Below are 22443 nucleotides of genomic sequence, written 5' to 3' on the forward strand. Positions count from 1 at the left end.
CAAAGCCTGAATTGTTTTTTTAGTTTCTTTTTTTGGATCCTAATGATGCAGCATACATCATTGAACGGCACAAGAGAAAGAAGATGTCCCAATCTTTTCTCATCTGACCTAGTAAAACATGAATTATAACTCAGCAGGGGCAGTCTTCCTGCAGTTTACTGATGGTCAGTGTGGCTGGTAAGTGGATTGAGAGTCCGTCCTGTTCCAGGATATTCTCAGATCAATTCCCACAACAGCTCACACGGTGTCCTTCAACATTCATGTGTCCCTTTTTAAGTGTCCTTGAGCAAGATAACGTAGCAAGTAAACTCCCTCAAATCGCACTCGTCACGCTGGATCATAGCAGCAGTCAAATACTTACATTGTAATGGAAAATAAATCCACTCGTAATTTTAACGTAAAAAAAATGAAATCGTATGACAATTACTTGTTAAAAATCCAACCAATCTTTTCTGCAGTTATTGGCACTGCTGAACCTGCACAGTCATTTTTTGCAGTTGGAGTAAAGTTTTTGTTGGTTTTCTGTCTTCTAACAATCTGCGGTAGTTATTGCATTTGTTGTTTGTGATAAGACTTAATAGCTGGAGACAAGGAACACATGCTATTAGGTCCTGTATAGGACTCACTTCATAAGCACAGTATGGCCACTTTGAGAGCGATACCATAAATTGCCGTTTGTCACTGGGGACGTCTTTATCAGTAAACACCCATTGTGTGAACAGACTGGGTGCATGCTTTTTTATTGTGTGTGCAAATTTATTTTTTCCATTTCTTGTGTTTGGTCTTTTTCCTGATACAAGAAAAATATAAAAAAGCCACTGGCCACTTGCTTTCTGATGAGCCACAGGCCTTCAGAGGAGACGGATCACAATTATGCAAGACACAGAGTGGAGTGGGTTTTTTTTTTAATTTAAAGAGACGAAAGGAAATGGTTGGAAAAAGACACATGGGTGGAGTTTGTTTTGTGTCTGCACATACATGCTGCTGCTGGAGATAGGACATCAAAGAGGATTTGTTTGAATCTGTTGTCTTTAAATGCTAGCTATCGGGCTTTAAACTGACTGCCTCATCACTGGTCACCACAAAAGCAAGATTTTTTTAATGCTTACAGATGTCATTAACTACTTAGGATGGAGTAATTAAAATGTTCTTTGTAGTTTACTAAAGACGAAGCTGGGAATAGAAGAGAACATGACAAAATGGAAATTAAAGTAAACCGTTTCTTGCTGAGATTTTCACAGAGGTAAATTTTCAGATTTTCTTTCTCAAATTGTCAGGCAGAGTAAACTCATCAGTAATAATGCATCTCCATTCTGCCTTCTCTTTCATTGTTCCTGAGCATTTTTGCCTCTTTGCCTCCCTCCTCCCTCGTGCTTCTCCTGTGTGCTTTTAATTTTTTATCTACCTAACTTTTCCTCCCTGTCTCTATGTTCTGCATGTAGAAGGACTCTGTATGTGTTCTTCACCGCTCTGCTTTGAAATAATAGCTAGAATATGTAATGAAGCCTGTCTAGGCTTGGAAACAGCAGATGATACCACCTGGCGAGGAGCTTCCACTAAAGATGGCGAGGAACAGATGAGTTTCCTCAAAGACTCTGTTTTTCTCTCCTTCTTCCTCTTTGTCCTTTTTGTGTTTGTTCACAGCAGCAAGCTCTGTTATTAATTGGCACTCATTTGGTTCTATATGTGTCACCTGTCAGCATATTAGTGGATGAGTTTTTGTTTAGCATCACATAACTTTTGTTGAATGTAATTTTTGTATTTGTTCAAAGTGGTTGGGCACGGCTTGTGATTGAACTGTTTGGTAACAGCCAACAGAAAGGGGGCTTCCTAAGATTTTAGAATTCAGCACAGGGAGCAAAGCCGATGAGCCGCTGCCAGGGCTTTCTGGAACGGTCCACCTGGAGTTGAACTTCACACAGTCCTTACTTTGTGGTCTCCCTAGTGTTGAGGCGCTCGGCTTCTGAGCACATTCCAACCCACCTGCCACCGGGCTGGCATTTGCTGTTCCAAGCGCACATCAAACAGATCCAAATCAGATGCTTGAATAAACCCACAGTGAAGACTGTACCACCTGCACTCTGCAGGTAGACGTTTTCATTTGGTTCAGGCGCCATGTGCCAGGAACAGTTCCCTCTGAGGGATGGGGATGATCTGAGCTGTAGAGGGAAATGAAGAGAAGGTAAAAAGAAATAGAGCTGTATAGATTGTTGTCGCTCCAGTTTTCTTTTTCCTTTTTTAAAGGGTAGATATATTTGTACTGACCCCGAGGTGTAAAATACTCTTAGAGCCACGGACAAGGTGGAAGCGTGACTAATCTTTATAATTAAGCAGGATCGATGATCTCATTTGTGGCACAGCTGAAACATGTTATTAGACCAATGTTCCAGAATAGTAGCCTTGTACAACATTGTGTTCACTCTACTTGCTGATGTGATGGAGTAGGTTATGGTATATTACAAAGAATCCAGGGCAGCTGCTGGCATATTGATGCTTCCTGGCTAAACGTTAACGAGCAATGGTGCTGTGTTTGTCAGAGGGGCCTGGGCTGCAATCTGTCTGCTGAGCCAGCCAGAAGCCCTAATGATATCATCAGGAAGTGCCGTCAACAGCGCTCTAACGAGGAATGATCTGACGCCCGTTGTTTCACCTCCCTCCTTCGCCCCCCCCCCCCCGCGCCCTCTCTCCGGCATCACTGCCAAGCATTTTGGTTGAGCTTTTTTTGCGCATACAAGAGATAAAATCTGAGAAAGAGATAAGAAATGGAGTCTGTTTGAAACGCATAAGCCCTAAGGCGTTGGTGCAAAATGCTATAATGACAATATGAAGGGGAGAAAAAGAATGGAGATCAAGGAGGGATATGTGTGGATTCAACACAATATGTAGAGAATCCATTTAATCTCAGTACGCTGGTAAAGAGTGATTTAAACACATAAATAAGTGAAAAAGAAGAATAGAAATGAGTTAAGATAACCCAATCACAATGGAAGCATATGGACATGCTTCATATTTCTTCGTTTGAATTAAATGTGTCATTATTCTAGAGTAACTGAACTGCATCATGCACCCTGCCGGACTTCATTTGGACATCTATTTGTGCAAATATTTCCCCGTGACCCATCCTTCCTCCCTTCAGCGTACACAGACATTTTACAAGACCATCCCAGTGTCCCTTCTCCGTTACTTTTCATCACACTTACATCATTACTTTGTCTCGCAGTTTTCTTTTGGTAAGCGATCTCACATCTCACATGAGCTCCACACACAACACAGCTACAAATTTAGTGTGACTGATTCAGTGCTCTTCTTTTTTTTTTATTTAATTCTCGCTCTTTCTTCATCCACGGATGGCTGAGGCTGGAGTGGAACCCGGTCTGTCATGCCAATCTGCATAAGCATTTGCAGAGAGAAACAGTACTTGACGAAATGGTCCTGAGAAATTCAAGATACCCACCATTAAGAAGATTGCCTGACTCCTTCGTGTGCTGTCACAGACAGATTGACTAATCATTTTTCCTCCCTGCTTTCTTTCTCTTTCTCTCTTTTTTCCCCCCCTGTCCCACATCCCCTCCCTTCTTGTCTTGGCTGGATGTTGTCATTTCCCAGGTGCCTTGCAGATCGAGAACAGTGAGGAGACAGACCAGGGGAAGTACGAGTGCGTCGCGTCTAATGTGGAAGGCGTGCGCTACTCGTCCCCTGCTAACCTTTATGTGCGAGGTAGGGAGCAACCCGGCCCCAGAGCCAGGCCAAAAAAATTAAAAATAAATAAAAAACATCTACCCATTCTAACTAAAATGTCTTCACAGTGCAGCTCAGCTTTAAGTAGCATTACTGTTGAGCTTAACAAATGATAATTGCTTCCAGCCTAGCTGTGTTTGCACAAAATGTGTTTTGCAAAATAGTATTACCCGAGTAATATAAATCTTTTAGCATTGATAGTATTGCCTGCCCATAAATGTAATTTCATATATGCACTGAAACTTCCAAATGTAAAACTATAATTGACCAACTAATGTTCTTCTCTGTTATGATGTTATGCTCCATTTTGTCTTTCAATGCCCTCCCCTACTCACTCGGAAGGAAATGTGTAGCACAACAAGCCGTATGTCTTTACTTTATCGGTTGTGAGACACCTTTTACCTGTAATTGTGTGCCCGATCAAATGTTTCCCCCTCAGTCAAAGTTGGGACCCAAAAAGAGTCTGGAAGGACTTCTTTTTGATTAGTTTTTTGCAGGTAAAGGAGCACAACGGTAAGTCGTGATTTTGATTGAGTGGCGAGGTATTATTGCACACCAATCAAAATCTCAACCCCTTTAACTTTCTCCAGATCTGGGGGAAGAAAACGAATAGAAAGGGACTGTTAACACAGTCAGCTGCTCTGTATTACACTGAAAAAAATGATCTGTCGCATAGATTATAAATAGTACACATCCTCTACTTCTTCTTCATGCTGCTCTGGAGCATAAATACATAGAATTCCCCCGTTTCTGCTTTGGTGTATCATCTTTAAAGTCTTCCACAGTCAGTAGTAATTTCTGGTGGCATGTTCCGGCAAAGTGATGATATAAAAAACAATCAGTCACAGAGAACATAGAGTTTCATAGGAAACAGACGATGAAGACAAAAGCCTACCCACCACCACTAATGCTAAATGACAATGAATCCCTGTTGAGGGAGCTTTAATAAATTGAAGCAGATGCATTTTCGACATGTATTATTTATACTGTGCATATTAAATAAAGATGCCTCGGTATCTACTCAGTTTGTTCCCTCTGCTGTGTACCAAATAACTTTGTTCCCAATAAATAATTCACTACTCTGACATTATAAAATGGGTCAGGGAGCTGCTTTTTCATTATTATTGCTATTATCATACCCTGTGAAGTAGCAGCACAGGGAAGAGAAGTTCAACTGTGAGGAGCTGAAGGTAAAATATATATATATACATGGTTCATCAAGATTAGTGTCTCTCTATGCCAGCATTCATCCTGGAGGCTCATGTTATCTCCACGGCAATGCAGTGACAATGTCAAGTGGCTATCCACCGTGTTCATGGACAGCATAGCTAGAAGTCAAAAGGTTCATGGGAAAATACAGTCAAGAGCACTATAGGAATCATTAAAAAGCAATGATGGGAACACTTTGTTGACACAGCACTGGGATGTTTAGCAGTTCCTTCGGTCAAAAACCCACAGCTATACCCCGATATCATTTCCAACAATTCATGCAATCTCCATTAACACTGGCTCCATCAGCATGCCTTTAGAGAGTACACAAGGGTCATAATTACTTAAGTACCTTCACACTATGTAACGCACTTGTTATGCTTTGATGGTGTCAACCTTTGTCTGTTTTCAGTTAACTTTTGTCAATCAATTCTGATACTTGATGTTGACTATGTTTTGTTCACAAAGCAAAATGCACTTGAGATTAGCAGCTGTGGTGGGGATCAATGTAAGGGAAAGAAAATAAACAAAGCGATAAAGCAATCTTAAACTGTATGTGGGGCATACTGTTCTAGGGGGAATAAGACTTCGAACCAAACAGAAACCATAAGGAAGATGATTTTGATTGGCTTCTGAAATCATTTGCTTTAACAGTCTTGAACTGCAGCTGCTAATTTCATCCCAAACTGTGTCTTTTTTTATTTTCGATCTCTCATTAGTTTTTTTCTTTTTCTTTATTTGGTTTCTTTCTCTAGCAAAAGCAAATACGGCCACCACAGGAGCCTCTCCTTGTGGCTATAAGGAGCTTGTGAAATTTTGAATTATGAGTATGGTACGCTTGATTTGACTCCAGTGGCGCCTCACTACTTTTTTCTTACCAGGCGACAGTGCGGCCACTGGGGTGAATCTGATTGTTTTGGTTCAAAGTTTATTTAAGTGGGGCGGGGGGGCAGGCAAGTGTTACTTTTCAAGACGGGTGTCACTGATAGCAGGGACAGGGGGAAAAGGAGGAAAAAAGGTTAAAGAAAAGGGAAATGTAGCTGCAGCTAAACACCTTGAGGTGGCTTTTTTTACTCTCTCTGTGTTTCCCCTATTTTTCTCTTCTCCTCATGTCATTGTGTTCTGCATCAACCCCTTTACATCCCTCAGAGCTTCGAGAAGGTTGGTGTGTTTTTTCTTTTTTACTTTTTTTAACCCACATTTGAAAAAAATAAAATTCAACATGTTGAAAAATTTTAGCTGTATTTGCCTATTACAGAGCTCGATTAATTACTAATTTGAAGAAATACTAATCAGTTAATCCAAACTGCTAAATGATTATGAAAGAAATTTTTATTTATTTCCAAGGAAGAAATGATGAAAGCAAACCCGATTAGCTCGGGTCTTGTTAATTTACTTTTATGTTTGCATTGTGGGGCCTTTTCTCGTTTTGCATCCTTTGGTATTGCTTCTGCACCTAAAGGCTTTCTTGCACGTGTTGTCATGGAAACCCAGCACGTGGAAATAACAGGACTTGTTGCATGATGGGAGAATGTAACTGCGCTTGCATGCCTGTACAAAATCCCTTTGGCCGCGATGGTCTTTTGTTTTCTGCATTCCCTGTGTTTTGTTCAGTTGGTTCCTTCTCTTTTCTTTGGTTTTCTACAAGTGTTTTCCCTGATACACCCCTTTTTTGGCTTACCTTTATTTGGGTAAATTTTTTTGTGTTGTGATAATGGTGTTGTGTTTGTGCGTTTTCCTTTTTGTTTAGTTTCTGTTCCTGACCTATTTTTTTTTCCGTTCAAAAACAATGTTTGTCTTTTTGTGGTTCATTTGTTTGTGAGATTTGTGTTTCTTTTCCAAAATGATGCTGCTCTGCTTCTTGAGTCTTGGAGTGCAAATGCAAATGCCGAATGAAATAATAAGTGTGTACGCAGCCAGTGTTCCTGTCATCTTGTTTATAGCGATCCATTACCGAAAAAATTAGACCTGATTGGGCCTGATTGGGTTCCATGGTGATTTCAGGCACCCATTAAGGGATGCCATTTACAGTGTCGTGTGGATCAATAACAATATAATGACTTCGACATCACATTTGCTGTTGCTTAGCGGGTGCTCAAAGATACTTTTATTTTCAAATGGCGGCAGCTAGATGTGATTGGTTTTGTTGAATGACTGCTGCTTGTGTTCCTTCGCAGCCATGACACTCAATCAAATTATAATCTATTATTCAAAAGCCCTCCTTCCCTTGTACACACAAACACACACTCATCCAATGGAATTAATTTTTAGATTGATGACTAAAATCATGAATATTTTCAAAGTACAACAAAAAAACACTACTGTTTTTAAGGGTTCATGTTGTAGTCTCAGAACAATAATGAGAAGAAAATTCTAAATGAACCAGAGATCAGTGCAAACACTGTTTACTGCTTTATGTTGCAGCTGGCTTTGTGCAGTAATCGGATCTATATTGAATATCATGTCAAATGCAGTGAGCTTGTCTGTAAATTTTACAGCTCTGCTAGTCTCATAAAAACGTGAGATACATATTTTTGGGAAGAAACCACGGCTTTTGGTTCGAGGTATTACATGTAGCTCAGCGAATCTGGGTAGGTCATGCATATTATTCTTTCAGGTAGAAGAGATAACGGGCTCTCGCTATCAAGTCTCCTCTGAGAGTGGCAACATTTGTATGTGTGGCTGTCAAAGTGTGCTGATCTTCTGGGGATTAAACTGATCTCTGCAAAGTATCTGAAAGTCATATAGAAAAACACTGCTGCTCCAGCACAAAACTAATTAGTAATATCCATGCTTTGGTAGCATCCGTCCATAGCGGTGCATATGTTTTTCAGTCAGAACCGGTACCAGATTTGCCATATGAGCTTGCCATTTTAACCAAACTTCATAGCTCAGGCTATTTCGCTTAATGACACTTTGTCAGTTGCTATTTACTTACTAATTATCTTCAAGCCAAAAAGAGATTTTATTTGAGCCTCAGTGAGTTCCACAATATCAACAAGGCAAACCCTTTCCGAAAACATTCAACACCGAAATTTTCTTTGAGAAGATTCTGAAGATTCTTAACCCGCCAGTTAATATTCTGTCCGTGCTGTCCTCAGCATTGTAGTGTCCACAAAGTATGGCACAATCCCACTAAACCAATCCCAGAATACAGAAACCTGGCAATGTCTAAATCTAAGTCCTGAAAATAACACTGATGCAGAAAGACTGAGCTGTTATCTACGCATGAGCATGTTTACCCTCCTACAAAGGTATCTGCTTGGTTTTGAATGTGCTTGCATGTCCTGCTATGCATTTGTGTGTAATGTTGGGAAAGAAAGCTAGATTACACCTTATGTTCTCACTGGCCAAAGCAAAATCCTGCCATCTCTATTAGATGTTTGTCTCAAGGAGTCCTGAAGATAACAGCCACCCTTCAAAAAATTATATCGATATCAGAAATGCAGTTATTTGTCATCCAAAGCAAAAGTTTCATTACCTCATATTCCAATGCGATTGTGTGAATACACTCCCTTCCCCAATCCGACTGATAATATTCACTGAAGGGATCAATCAACACAGTGAGAGGACATGCTTGCAGTATCATTTGACTGCTTGTCATCTACCTGTAAGACAATGGAAAGAAAGTGTTACACTCTGAAATCCCTTCAATCCACTGCTTGCTATTATTAGACACCCCTGCCATGATTCCTGTCAGTTTTCCTTAGATAATAATTTCCATTTTGATGAGCCACCCATAGTGACTGTTTAGCATTGGCGCAGCCAAGGTATGTTAATACAGGCCGACCCCTACAGCTTATATGTAAATGCCGTAGGCCTCACCCGGCAAGTGTGACTAAAGGATCTCCATACTGCGCCTGTGTCCACAGGCAGCAAGAGGGTGTAATCTCAGCTTCAAGGTGACACTAAAGGCTGCACATTATTTTGGCTTCCCCCTTCATTTTGGGGCAGCAAAACCTGCCTCACCAAAATGGCCGATAATGTCCACCTTCTGACCTCTGTTTTTTGGCACAAATCCCTCCACAACACTGCCCACTATTAGAGTTAGTGCAGTACTCTGGCATTCTCTCTCGACTGCTTCTCACCTCGTCCAGTGTAAGGCTTCTTGTCTTTCTCTCCACATTGGGGCTTGAAACAAGATTATATGTTGTTAGTAGTCCAAATGAAAGGTATATGTTTGTTTTATTTTCTCTTAATTCCAAATGGGCCGGCTGGGCTCCTGGTCTCTGTGAATGAGGAGCCTGTCCATGCAATTGGGATTCTTTATTTATTTTGTTTCACATTTTAAGGGCAGGATAGGAGAGGGTGCGGCGCACATTCTCAGCTTGTCCAGGGTTACCAGACCATTGACATGACAGTTCACTTGAACATTCAGTCATACCATACAGGCCTGTGTCCAGTCAATGAGTGCAGTGACTCATTTGCATGAAACATTGACATTTAGCTGCACAGTAAATGTTGTTCCCCCAAGTGTTTTCTGCGTTTTAAGATTCATAATTTTCTCTCCCAGTCTATAGTGTAATGTGCTGTAGCATCAACTGATTGCGAGTTCTTGGTCCTCCATTGTAACCAAAGACCAAATTCACTTATCTCTCAGATTCATGGTGTATGCTGCTTTCCAGTTTTTTCAAATCATGGTTTGATTACACACCATTCATCATTAGTTGCCCCTGACTTTTTTTTTTTTTTAATTTTTCAAAGCAGGAAAACTTCTGTCTTTGTAATGGCTCAGTGAGTTGTATATTTCACATTTCACTTGCCAGCCACAGCCAAAAGTTACAAGTATTTGGCGGGTGACTGATGTTAGCTCCCATATCGCCCTGACACTGTAGATACTCAGCGGTAAACAGTGACATATTCCTGTGGGGAAACCTCATTCACTCAGCCACTACAGCTCCCGGTCCATTGGCTGACCTGAGCCCCAGGGAGAGAAGATCACCCTCAGACACGATTTGATTGGATGTTTCCCCCTAAAAACACCAAACTCTTTTTGTCCAATTCAGTTTTCGCCATTCTTTTGGATTGGAAGCAAAATTAAAGAGACAAATCTTAGCTGAAAAACATCTAATAGTATTGATGCATACCTCTTTGTTGAACACAGCTGCACTCTGGTACTGTCTATGCTGTTCGGACGTAGTTCTTTTTGTGGATTTGTTCAGTTTGATTTGTTTCCTTTCATTTGATTTTGTACGTGTGTGTCTGGAATAATGCTATATTCGGGAATGAATGGCATGCTTGGATGGGCTTGGGTGACATTTTTTGGATTGTATTGGTTCTCTGGTGTTTGCCCAAGTGGATGGGGGCGCACCTGTATATGTCACTCATGCCATAGCCACACCCATGCATGTCTGTGTGAGGAATGGGCTGCCCTTTCACCTTTGTTGTTAAGTTAGGCATTTTTTGAAAAATTAGGATGCAGCAATATATTTTCTGTCCCATTATGATGGGATGTTTTTTTCCCCATTCAACATGTTTTTTTGTGACTATGTCATAGTGAGACATAGCATATCTCAACCAAAAGGTCATGTTTCCCGTTGTTTAATTCTATTTTTCTCCAACTCAGGTCACGGTAGAGCACACAATGATTCTTTGATATGTATTACAACAGATGTTTTTCAAAGGGCCATGTTTGTTTTTAATTGAGACATTTTTGTTAAATTGTAATCTTTGGAGATTTGACATTTTTAAGGACAGAATGCTCTTCGAAAATGCCATTGACCATTTTTTCTTGGTACATTTTCACAGTGTGTATCTTTGTGTACCACAAAGGAGCATTTCTTCAAAGGTCAGCTTTGAAGAACTTTTTGCCCTCAAGGTCAGGTCATGTCTTGCCCTGGGGAGTAGAGTAATGGAAATTAACAGTGAATAGCTGAGATGATATGTGTGTAGAGTAGTTCAGAGGAGGAAAAATTAAAAGCCCAACATGGGCCGCAGTAACTGAAACTTGACTGTCAATGTTTTTTAATATTTTTACATGCAAAACAGATGTTTTCTGTGATTGAATATGGCTGTTAAAAGCCAATAAAACTAGATGGGTTTCCACTACTTGGAGACTACACACAATGTCAGCTTGCTTTTACTTAGTAAAAAGCTTTGAACTACATGTCAAAATACTGTTTTTATGTGTTGTCCAGTAAAAATCCCCTTAGAGTGTGTGTAGGTGATATTTGTGCCTTAGTTTGGTGGAAGAGTTAAACTGTCCCATGCAACGATCATATGAATCCCATTTGGATCGACACGGTGTATTTTGGAATGCTACCTATCCTTGATGCCCCTCTCAGTCTCCCCCAAAACTCCACCCCTTCCTCCTCAGTCCCTATATACCCCCGCACACGTCACATCCACCCATCTCAAGACTTCCCAAGTTACACTTGCACTGATGTGCAATGTTTAAGGTGGGGAGGAGGGGACGTGTAGGTGATTCTTGATTTTAAGCCCCAGTGTGTGAGACCTCCAAACCCACTTTGAGCCATGATCTTTTTTTATTTTGTTTATTTTTTTTATTTAGAATCACAGTTTCCTTATTCTATCCCCCACTTATATCCTCCTCCTCCTTCCCCCTTTCTCCAACAATCCTTCCCCTTCCCCTTTGCGTATTGTACAGTATGTCTGCGTGCTCATCCGTCACTGTCTGCCCGTCTCCCTCTGTCTGTCTTGTCTGCTGTCTTGCTGCTCGAGTCTGCTTTACTCTGCCTCGTGTCTTGTCTCTCGTCCCTGTCTTTCCTGTCTTGTCTGTCTCTAAGGTCATCTCTTCCATTTAGTTCATCATTTTTTTTACTTCTACATCTTTACTACTTTCCTTCTCTCTTTTTGATCTTTGCATCCCAACAAACATTTTGACGTTGAGTAGAGGTAGCTATAGACCCCTTCAGTAGTCCGTAGCTTTTGACTGTATTCATTTTTGTGAATTTTTGTTGTCAAGACCTTCCTGTTTCTGTTCAAAAAACTTTTACTTTTTAATCTACCACATAAGGATTTTCTCAAGCTTGTTACTTAACTATTCTTCAGTTTAACTTGGTTTAGGTTGTTAAAGCGCATACTAAAGTCATCCTCCTTAGAATAAACATAGACAAAGAGAACCCTACATTAATTTGTCTAAATAATGAAAAATTTGTTTTATCTGGGTGAGCATTAACGTTAGCCACTTGCATGTCACTATCTGTCAAGTGCTTGCTGGGATGCCTCTCATGAACACAGTGTTTTTGCTAAATCATACTTTTTCACTCTTAACTCTTGCATACTGTACACACGCACACTCATGCCTATACCAACGCCAAAACCCAACATACACATCTATGTATAAATACATACACGCACATGCAAGAACACAGTACCTTCCACGCCCTTCCTCTGCGCCTCAGGCTCATTATCAACCTCCCTCCACTCAAATTTCCAGTCCTATCCATGAGTTTTGAGGTTCTCCCTGTCTCCCTCTCTGAGCTGTCATTCTGACCTTTTTCAGCTACCCCTCTCTTTCCCTTGCCCTGTATCTCTTTCTCTCTCTTATTCTCTAGATTTCTACACCCTGTTGATCAGTTCTGTTTCTCTACTCCAACACTCTGTGATAGTAGACTCTTTAGCTACAATTACTTCTAATTCTTTTTCTGTGTATTTCTAGGCACACACCTTGTTCCTCAATACTTATTTTGTGTTTACTGGGACTGCGATGTGACAATGTGCCACCATCACATTTTGTCACATTAGCCGAAGAAAAACAAAGTTTACACAGCACTGAAGCGGGTTACCCCCCTTTACCCTCCTCCAACCTTCCCCTCTCTTTTTCTTCCTCTGTCACTCTCTGCTACTCTGTTCCCTTTCTTCCTATCCTTTCCTCGGATGTTATATCCTCTTCTATCTTGTACTTCTATTTTCCTCTCCAATCGTCTTTTGTCTGGGCATGCTAGCGACCCTTCAGTTATATTCCTCTATGCATTTTATCTCAATTTTTATATCTGATTTTGTTATCATTTACTCCTTAATTTACCTCGATCTATTTATGCATGCTGTCTGTGAAACTGATAGCTGCATCTATCAATGGAACCGTGTCAGATCTTAATAAGGCTTTGTCCAGTGGATCTACCCTAAACCACAAAATCTGATTAAAGTTTCTCATCTTTAAGATAACTAGGAAGTAGAGACAGGTGTCAAGTGCAAACCTACGCTAGAATGTGTTTAGAGACCTCATCGAGATGGTCAATAGTCCAGTAACCCTACACTTCCTGTGCTGTGGGAGAAGCCTGAAATGGCCTACGTCCTGCCTGAGAGGACAGGAAGTTCCAGGTTGCCATGTTGGCCTTATGTGATAGCATTATCACATGGCCTTTACTACACACCTTCATACTTCATGATCAGGTTATGCTGTAGTTGTATTTATGCCAGCAGTTCAGTTCCAAAGATGAGAAACTCGTAATAGATTTTTGTGTCTTTAATTGTGCTGTGATGGGTCAAATATTGGTCAATGGAACCTTGTTGCTATGAATCGTTGCTTAATTGTTAATCTATATTGTTGTTGAAGCAGTTCTGTTAGTTTAGTTCCTTCTCATTATTTGTATATTTTTATGTTTTGAAAAGTCTAGTTTTATTTTGTGTTTGAGTTCACATTTACCACGTTGAACCTTTTGTGTTAAGTATTTCCTTGAGAAGGGTCCATTTTCATCGGCCTCTCTTGTTACCTTTCTCTTTCTCTTTTTTTGACTCCCTTGCCCTCTTTTGTCATCCTCTCCCCTTCCTCATGCCTTCTCCCAGTCCGGCGGGTCCCTCCTCGCTTCTCCATTCCACCAACAAGTCAGGAAATTATGCCCGGTGGCAGTGTGAACATTACGTGTGTGGCAGTGGGGTCGCCTATGCCTTATGTCAAGTGGATGCTCAACTCAGAGGACTTAACACCCGAGGATGAGATGCCAGTGGGCAGGAACGTTCTCGAACTGAGCAGCGTCCGTGAGTCAGCCAACTACACCTGCGTGGCCATGAGCAGCCTTGGCATCATTGAAGCTGTGGCACAGATCACTGTCAAATGTAAGAGATAACTGTGCTTGTGAAGGATGGTACTTATGAAGAAGGTTAACTTCAGTCAAGTTTGAAATATACTGCAACTACAGTCTGTCTTATAATGATGTTCTTGGATCAGTGTGAAGGAATTGCCATGCTTTCTGTTTTTGCTGCAAAACTCCCCAGTCTGTAACTGTTATGGTAAATGACCGAATCCTCTTTCCTTCCTGTCTTGTCACCGTAACAGCTCTCCCCAAGCCTCCAGGTACCCCTGTGGTCACTGAAACCACTGCCACCAGTGTGACCATCACCTGGGACTCAGGAAACCCAGATCCGGTGACATACTACATCATTCAGTATAGGGCCAAGTCCCCAGACAGCAAGTATGAGACGGTAGATGATATCACCACTACACGTTACAGCATTGGTGGCCTCTACCCCAACACAGAGTACGAAATCCGTGTCTCAGCCGTCAACACAATTGGCCAGGGTCCTCCCAGTGAGCCGGTAGAAACTCGAACTGGTGAACAAGCTCCCGCCAGTCCACCAAGAAACATTAAGGCCCAGATTCTTCCCCAGAACACCATGATGGTGCAGTGGGAAGAGCCAGAGGAGCCCAATGGGCAGATCAAGGGCTACCGTGTTTATTATACCATGGATGACTCCCAGCCCATGAGCCTCTGGCAGATCCATAATGTCCAGGACAGCATCATCACCACCATCCAGAGCCTAGTTCCTCAAGAGACTTACACAATCAAAGTGTTAGCATTCACCTCTGTAGGTGATGGACCTTTTTCAGAGCCCATCCATGTCAAAGTACTCCAAGGAGGTAAGGATATGAGAGCTTGTTTTGGTCAACTTGGTACAGGTGTTGTAACAATAGGCGCCTGTCTAATTTTCAGGTGGTTTTGCAAGCAACATTGAAATTTGGTAAATGCTAGACCTGTTCTCCAGTCTTGTGTTCAAGGGGAATACTTTGACAAACAATGAGGAACAACTTTAGCCGTTCTTATGCATCAGCAGCGCATTTTATAAAACTTTAAACAGGCTGCAGTTGCTGCCAAAGAGGCACTTTTTCTCCCCTGCTATGTAAAGTTTGCCTGTGCATCTGCATCTTCAGCAAATGATGACAAATCTGTTTGATCTTTGTAGTCTGAAAAAAAACAACCAAATTTGTGCCCGAGCCTCTGAGAGCTAACAGAATCAGTTTTGGGTGTGAGCAAAAGATTACTCCATCATTGCAAGCGCAAGATGACATATCCACTTTCAGAGACCCAAAAATATGTAGAGCACAATTGTATCTTGCCTGACAGCCAGCTAATTTTTTTTCTCACTGTAATCTATTCTTCTGTCATTTATGCACAATTTAATTATGCTCATCATGTTATTGTGTAAATAACAAATATGCTATTTTATTAAGAAATCACTGACCTTTACAGTGGTTATTGGATGGTACCATTCGAATGTATAATATTAACTTCATTGTCTTGTCACTGATTTCTAGTAACATTTCCTGCTTCAATGTCCTCTGCTGTGTTCTTCAGTTCCAGGTCAGCCATCCAAATTCCAGGTTGGTACTGTGTCTGATACCAGCATTGAACTGACCTGGGAACCTGCCTACGATAAGGAAGGAATTATAAACTACGAACTTCGCTACAAGGAAGGCAATTTTGGCACACAGGTACAAATTTCAGTGTTTTTTTTAACTTTCTGCTGTATTTTCACTGCGAGATGTACACAAGCTCCCAATGATCCCATATTACATTTGTCAGTAATCAAGTTGTCACTAACTTATTTCTCAATCAACAGATGAAGAAAATGTTTGGACCTACAACTTCCTATGTTTTGGAAGGTCTTCGCCCCAACACAGACTACCGATTCTCCCTGGCAGCCATCTCTAACAAAGGCATTGGAGCCTTCACAAATGACATTTCGCACAAGACCTTGCAAGCCAGTATGTAGCCCTTTTTTCAATCTTCTCTACTCTTGTCTTTGTGGGTGGGCTAACACAAGGATTCTCCGCAGTAAATCATTAAAGAATAATGGTTTTATGTCTTTGTGGACCTTTTACTTAAGTGATTTCTAATGAGGTTGTGTGTTTTTTTCCTTTTGACTGGTGCTTGCAAACTTTTCTCTGATGTCAACTGCCTCATCGCCTTTGAATTATGACTGTGTTTTTCCTCAGACGTAAACACAGTTGAAGGCTGATTGAGACTACATGACAAAGTGATTTAACTTGTGTGTTGTTGATTCCTTGTCTTAATCTCAATATGTGGCTTAATATTTTTGTACTTGACCTTTTTTTTCTTACCCTCACTGTTATGGTATGACTAGGGTATTTTCAACCTTATGTAAGATGGTATTCACACTAAAAAAGAGTAAAGAAGCTACAAAGGGTTAAATACACTTTTTTGGTTTTACAACCTTTTCTATTTTTGGAATTACCTTATTTTCTAACTTGGTGCCAAACTATAGAATGTACTCCTCACTGTCAAACAAATCAAGCTTATGTGGACTGACAATTTTGGCAGTTTCTTTATTTCCCTTTCACTTTTGTTCGTATTTGCTTTTTCTTTGTCAACAGCAAGTGCACCTCCCACGTGACAGAGACACAAAAAATGTCAGTTCTCCTCTAAGACCGCCGAGGCTCTGACATGAACTGCATGCATATTGATGATGAGGAAACTGGAGCTGAATTTAGTCCTCTAAGAAAAACAAACTCATAAGCAGTCACCAGAAGTACTCACATACTCCCTAAATTTATCCCAGCAAATCAGTTCTGCACTCTTTATTGTAATTTACAGATAACAAGAACACAATTGAATTATTTAACCAATCCGGCTAAAATTAACACGAGTGATGTCATAGTGCACAGCAGTGGAATCTGCAGAGAAAGAAAAGACACTAAGCTTATCCAATCAAATACCCAATTGTAGGTATAAGTACTGTTGGGATGAGAGGGTATTAAATTCATGTCTCTTGGGTTTACACTGCACACAAAGATTAACAATGATGCTGAGCACTGACATTTAATACATTAATGGTAAAGAACCTTGAAAACGTAGCTGGATTTATGGGATTACGGGTGAATCCGAGCTAGTCATTGTGGATCTTGATGATACATGAAATCGAAAATCAAAGACAAAGGCATATGTGCTATTGGAGCAGCGACTGTTATTCTCAATTAACTGACTGCGCTTTATAGATTTCACAAATCAAAGATTTTCAACAGGGACGTAGGAGAGCCGTGGCGGTGGGAGTGGACTTCTTTTAACACATTTTCTGTTTCCACCAGTGCAACTTGTTGGCTGTCCTCCCACATCTGGGCGTGGGGGCTTTGGACCAACCACTTCACAGTTCTTTTTGTTACTGCTAGGCAGCAGAGCCACACAGACAGTGCAGAGTCACTAAGGAGAGCGCCAGTTGCATGCGACACTCACTCCTGCCCACATGGGGTGCTGTTGAGATCCTTTCACTGCACCGTTGATCTCTGATCAGTCCAGGCATGAAAATACTTGATGTTCATCCAGCCCCATTTCTGTCTTGGCGTCTCTCGAGTGTCTGTGCACATCTTCACCCGTCAACATGTGTTTGTGATATCCTTGCCCCTGTTTTTTGCATTTGTTCTTGACCAGTAAAGTGCAAGCTGATTGGATTGGATACACCCTCCTCTTCCTCTTACATCCCCCTATCCCAGCTCTTTCTCTCTCTTTGCCACTTGTTCCCCTATGCATTGGAACAAAACCTCTCCTCGGAATGGCTTGACATCACCTTGCTCACTTTGTGTCCTCTTCCTTTTATGTTAACTCTTTTGATGGAAGTTTTCAGTTAGATCTTTTATGTTTTTTACCAATTCCTATTCATTTCTGGGTTATCTGGAAGAGTATTGGTTTGACATCCCTCCAAACAGTAGCTTGCTGTGTTTTTTTTTTTTTTTTTTTTGTCTTTCTGTTGGGTTCTTGCATGAACCCAAGTCCACCACAGACACAAGCAGCTACAACACAGCAGCACATATTGGCAAGGATTTACATGCTCTTGCCTTTTGAGTGGAGAATAAGTCTAACTCTGCTTGAGACAAGGGACTCTCCCATTTTAGGGTCAAACATTTACAATATACAGAAACAATTGAAATTTGATATTACTGTCCTGGAAATTAGACTCAGACTGTGTTCAGATTAGTGACAAACTTTGTAAATATTATGTCCAACATAAATTCTATTTTCCATGACAATATTATCAAATGTTTTTTAGCTATTATTTTAAGGTCAACAGCCACCTTTACCTATACTGCCCTTTCTTCACCTTCGGCCTCATTAGTTCTGATTGTTTTTCAGCCAAGTTTTTTTTTTTTTTTAATTCATTGAAGCGTCCCTGCTCAACCAAGTGTGAGATGCATCAAGTGGTCTCTCACTGCTGAAGTCAGAAATCAAAGTCAGACAAATCAAAATGTTTTGTAACGCAACACAATAATTAACTTGATCTGTTGGACTCTCTGAGGTAAGTGAATGTGTGATGTAGTGATTCAGTCTGCCATACTCTTTCCCAAAGACCTGCTTTGGACTTGAATATATGCTTCCAATTATTCATTGTATTGGAAGGCAATATTTACACAGCAATTTTTACACAGTTAAAAATTAAACTGACATATCTGTGGTTTGGCTGCTTGTACAGGTCAGGAATAACGGTGTCTATGCATCCAATTTACTGAAAAGCATTGTTACGGATATGGCTTGAATTGCTGTCACGATGCAGTTTAACACACTTGAAACTGTCAGCCTTTTCAGAAAACACCAGAAAAACTGTAGTGTGCTAACAAGGAGTACATAGGCCATATATGAAGATACAAAGAAACACAGTATCCAGTAGTTTAAAGGTAGCAAACTGGCACAGTTGTTCGATAACCACCTCTCTCTCTCTCGCAGAGCAGTGTCACACAAAACAACCTCAAAATATCCCATTAGAGCCACAGTCTGAAGTACTGTACTGTCACTATGGCTGTGTTGCACACACAAATACTATACTATATATACTGAGAAATTCCAACTGGATGCTTGACTGAATTAGCTGCAGATACTAGGTTATATTTAAACATTAATCTAAAGGAAGGATCAGCTCGAATGAAAATCCACAAAAACAGCGAGCATTACTGCAGTAAAAAATAAATCAATTTTGCCCATGCCTGTTCTATCCAAAGCAAATTAAGGAGCAATGGCTGAATGCAATTTTAATACTGCTTCATGAGCACGCTCAACTTTTACTCGCAACCCTACAGAACCATTTCCGCCGTGATTTGAATCCATTGAAATGTCTGGCAGACTGAAACGCTTTGCCACAAAGTGAAAAGTAAGACAGACAACATGATTTTCCAGTTTGCTTTGTTGTCTATTATCTGTAGTAAAAATGTTCACAGATTGTTGAAGTTTGTGCTCAGTCCAAGTAGCATTACCAGAGGCTATTGTCATGGGGACCACTCTGTCAAGAACTCAGGAAAAAAGTCACTTCAGACAACAACAGTTCTCTCTGTCTTTATTTGGTATATTGTGATTGATGCCAAACATCTTATCAAAACAAAGAACACTAAAAAAAGCATTTCATCAAGCTCTCTTGGCCAATATTACCTCAGGTTGTAGTGAGTAAATCAAGATGTTACTGGCAATAGTGGCCCTCATTCAGACACAAGGCCTCGTGGGATATGCTGCCCTATCAGACCAGGTTGAGATCATTTTTGTGAGACCGTTCAGAGGTGGCCGGAGTAGGTCCACAACCTGAGAGCCGCCAGGGCTCCCAGCATTCCTCCAGCTGTTACCCAGATCGAAGGCATGGTAACAGGACCTGAGATAGACCCTGGGAGTGGGTGTTGGGGGACTACAGGGCCCCAGAGTGGCAGATAAGAATCCCATTTCATAGCGTCAGAATTAATTTCATGCTTTGCAATGAGCTATGAGCCAAGGCCTTGGATTGTCAGGCTTTGTTACCCATTTAGATTATACCTAGAACCTGCCAGTAGCCAGTCAAGTGCTATCTCTCAAATTAAAGTGGCAGATTCTAAATCCTCTGTATTTAACCAAACAAGCAGTTTAGCCCCCCCACTTACTATAATTGCAGTAGGTTTTTAGATATATTGGAATATTTGTGTGAGCCACACCATGGCCATTTGGCATCAGAGGAGATTAATTCCATAATGATTTACAAATACAAGCATCCTGCCGTTGGGAGGGTTTTGATGAAAATACAGTTCAGATACAGACATGTGCTTAAACTCTGATAGCAAAAGCAGTGACAATCTGTGTCATTTAAAGAGCTGACAAAAGGCATTGGGTAATGACCCGTGTAGCTAAACTGTTAGCAATAATGTGTGTGATTCATATCCACTAAAGATGCTGCACTAAAAACGCTTTTAATCTGAAGGTAGTCATAATGATTAGGTATGCCACCGGTACTTGACATTGCTGACTTTATACCCAGAGCTCCCAGTCACATCACAACAGACTTAAAAGTCAAAGAGAAGGATATGAATGCAGACATGACTAATTATTTGTCAAATAGCATTTAGGAAACTCTTTCAGGGAAGCTTCAAAAGAACCTCAAGTGAAGCATTAGCTGAGTTTCTTCTTTTGTGGCTGTATAGTTCTAGTATCCATAATCCTACCACTGGCCTTCATGGGGTATGCACTTTATTAAAGCTGTGCCCCAGCCAGTCTTAAACCGTTATCAGGCATGAGGATGCCTGTGCACTGTGATAGCCTGGCCCCTGTCAGATTCATAGCCTTTTTCCGCACCACAAAGATTGAGAACTGAGCAATCATTCTTGACGTGGAGAGTTTGCAAATACAATATGAGCGAAGGAAAGAAGCTGAAAGGCTCAAAATCCAGTAAGACCTTAAGTAAATAAGCCCATTGGACACAGAGAAGGGTTTGGAAACTGTGGCTGAGGTCCTGTCTTATTTGTTGTGTGCAGAACATTCCGTTTTCACTGGGAGGAGGCCTGTCTTCTACTAAAAAGTCCTGTTTTTTGTTTTCATTTTTTAAAGATGTTCTGGCCAAAGTGACATTACAGTCAGAACACTATCATTAAACTTTTATGAATTCCGCAATGCAAGCTTTCCATGTTGCTCCCTCTTTTTTTGGGTCTTGGCAATCTTAAAATGGCAATAAGCTTTGCAGAGATACATAAGCACAGCGCAATGAAATGGGATTTATTTGTGCAAATTGTTAACAAGGAAGGATGTTTGTGTGCTTGGCCAAGTACGCAAGAACAGAATATCGTAGGAGTGAGTTTTCTCCCCCTGATGGCTCCCCCTCTCACAGTCTTGTGGACCCTCCGGCCCAACATTACAGTATTAAACAGCCCTGGCTACAGCACAGAGCCAACTCTCTCCCTCCCAGTAACCCACAATGGGTCCAAAACTAACTCAATTAATCAAAATCAAAGGTGTTTACTGATTCAAAAGCCAGGATTGATCTCAAAAATTGTCTCTGGGGAAGGAAAGTGTTGCAGCTCACTGACTCGAGTAAGCACGCTCTGTTGTCAGGTGCTGGTGGTAAGAAAGTCTTAAAAATTTTGTGTATTTGGGAGTCAGGTACGTATGATGCAGACGGTGCTTGTGATTTTTTTTTGTTTGTTTTTTTTGTTGTTGTTTTTTGTTAGAAGTTAAATGTTCTTATTTTCTTTTTATGCTGAGTATCCTGTTTTTTTCATGTTTTTCTCATGAGTTGTCATTTTGAACCTTAACTGTTGTTGTGGTTCTTTCTTTCGAGTCACCTGGGTTACAGAGAAATTCATTTCCCAGTACCCTCCTTCAGTTCATAATTTATTTCTTTAGCCTTTGTTTTGGAATGACAACATGCTGCTTGTTTCCATGGTTTTCATTTGAGTTCTGTTCTTTATTTGCTGTGTGTGAAATGCCTGTTTTTTTTTCTGATGATATTTAAGTTTGTTTTTGTGCTATGTTTACCTACATAACAGACAAAACTGTAATAATGAAGTGACTTCGTCGCACCAAGATGGAAAGAATACGTTTTCCCGTAAAATATGTGTGGAGGATAGAGGAAACCCCACTTGGATAGAAACATTTTCGCACATGATCTCTTTTCCGTATAATACCAAACTCTGGTAGAGTGAGCCGTTTTATCGCTCCCTGCACAGCATATTCTCTGGACAAGCACAAGCTGTCTAAGAGCTTGGTGCAGATTAGAAACCAAGGGAACTGAGTTTGATTCAGAAAGTTCACAGATGTGTATATTTTAATATGTTTTCCAAGATCATTTCATACAAAAATAACAGCCACCATCTTGGAATGTTTCAATACTGTACAATTGTAAAAGGATACATCTGACTATCTCCCTGCTAGCTCATAATATATGGCTACATTTTACTGTGGGTTAATTTGGCTGAAAGTTCTGGTGCAAAATGAAAATTGAGTTTGATTTTACTAAACAGATTTGTTTTAAAATCTAGTTTATAGTTTAGTTTAAATTATTGCTATTATGACGTTGAGTTACTGA

At 40.6% G+C, this 22443-nt stretch overlaps 1 protein-coding gene across 13 annotated transcripts in view; it reads left to right on the forward strand.

Annotated features, from left to right (window-relative positions):
- Nucleotides 1-22443, forward strand: part of ptprsa (protein tyrosine phosphatase receptor type Sa) — a 242648-nt gene that overhangs the window by 158330 nt on the left and 61875 nt on the right. For 7 of the 13 annotated variants that reach the window (XM_022192822.2, XM_022192824.2, XM_022192826.2 and 4 more), the window contains 6 exons: nucleotides 3607-3717; nucleotides 6097-6108; nucleotides 13696-13965; nucleotides 14186-14767; nucleotides 15483-15619; nucleotides 15748-15892. In XM_022192822.2, the coding sequence (XP_022048514.1) occupies nucleotides 3607-3717; nucleotides 6097-6108; nucleotides 13696-13965; nucleotides 14186-14767; nucleotides 15483-15619; nucleotides 15748-15892 (1257 nt within the window). The remainder of the gene's footprint in view (nucleotides 1-3606; nucleotides 3718-6096; nucleotides 6109-13695; nucleotides 13966-14185; nucleotides 14768-15482; nucleotides 15620-15747; nucleotides 15893-22443) is intronic. The other 6 variants (XM_022192825.2, XM_022192827.2, XM_051947665.1 and 3 more) reach the window with 1 other exon arrangement.

The sequence above is a fragment of the Acanthochromis polyacanthus genome, chromosome 4 (genome assembly GCF_021347895.1).
Source record: "Acanthochromis polyacanthus isolate Apoly-LR-REF ecotype Palm Island chromosome 4, KAUST_Apoly_ChrSc, whole genome shotgun sequence".
In the NCBI taxonomy this organism is placed as follows: domain Eukaryota; kingdom Metazoa; phylum Chordata; class Actinopteri; family Pomacentridae; genus Acanthochromis; species Acanthochromis polyacanthus.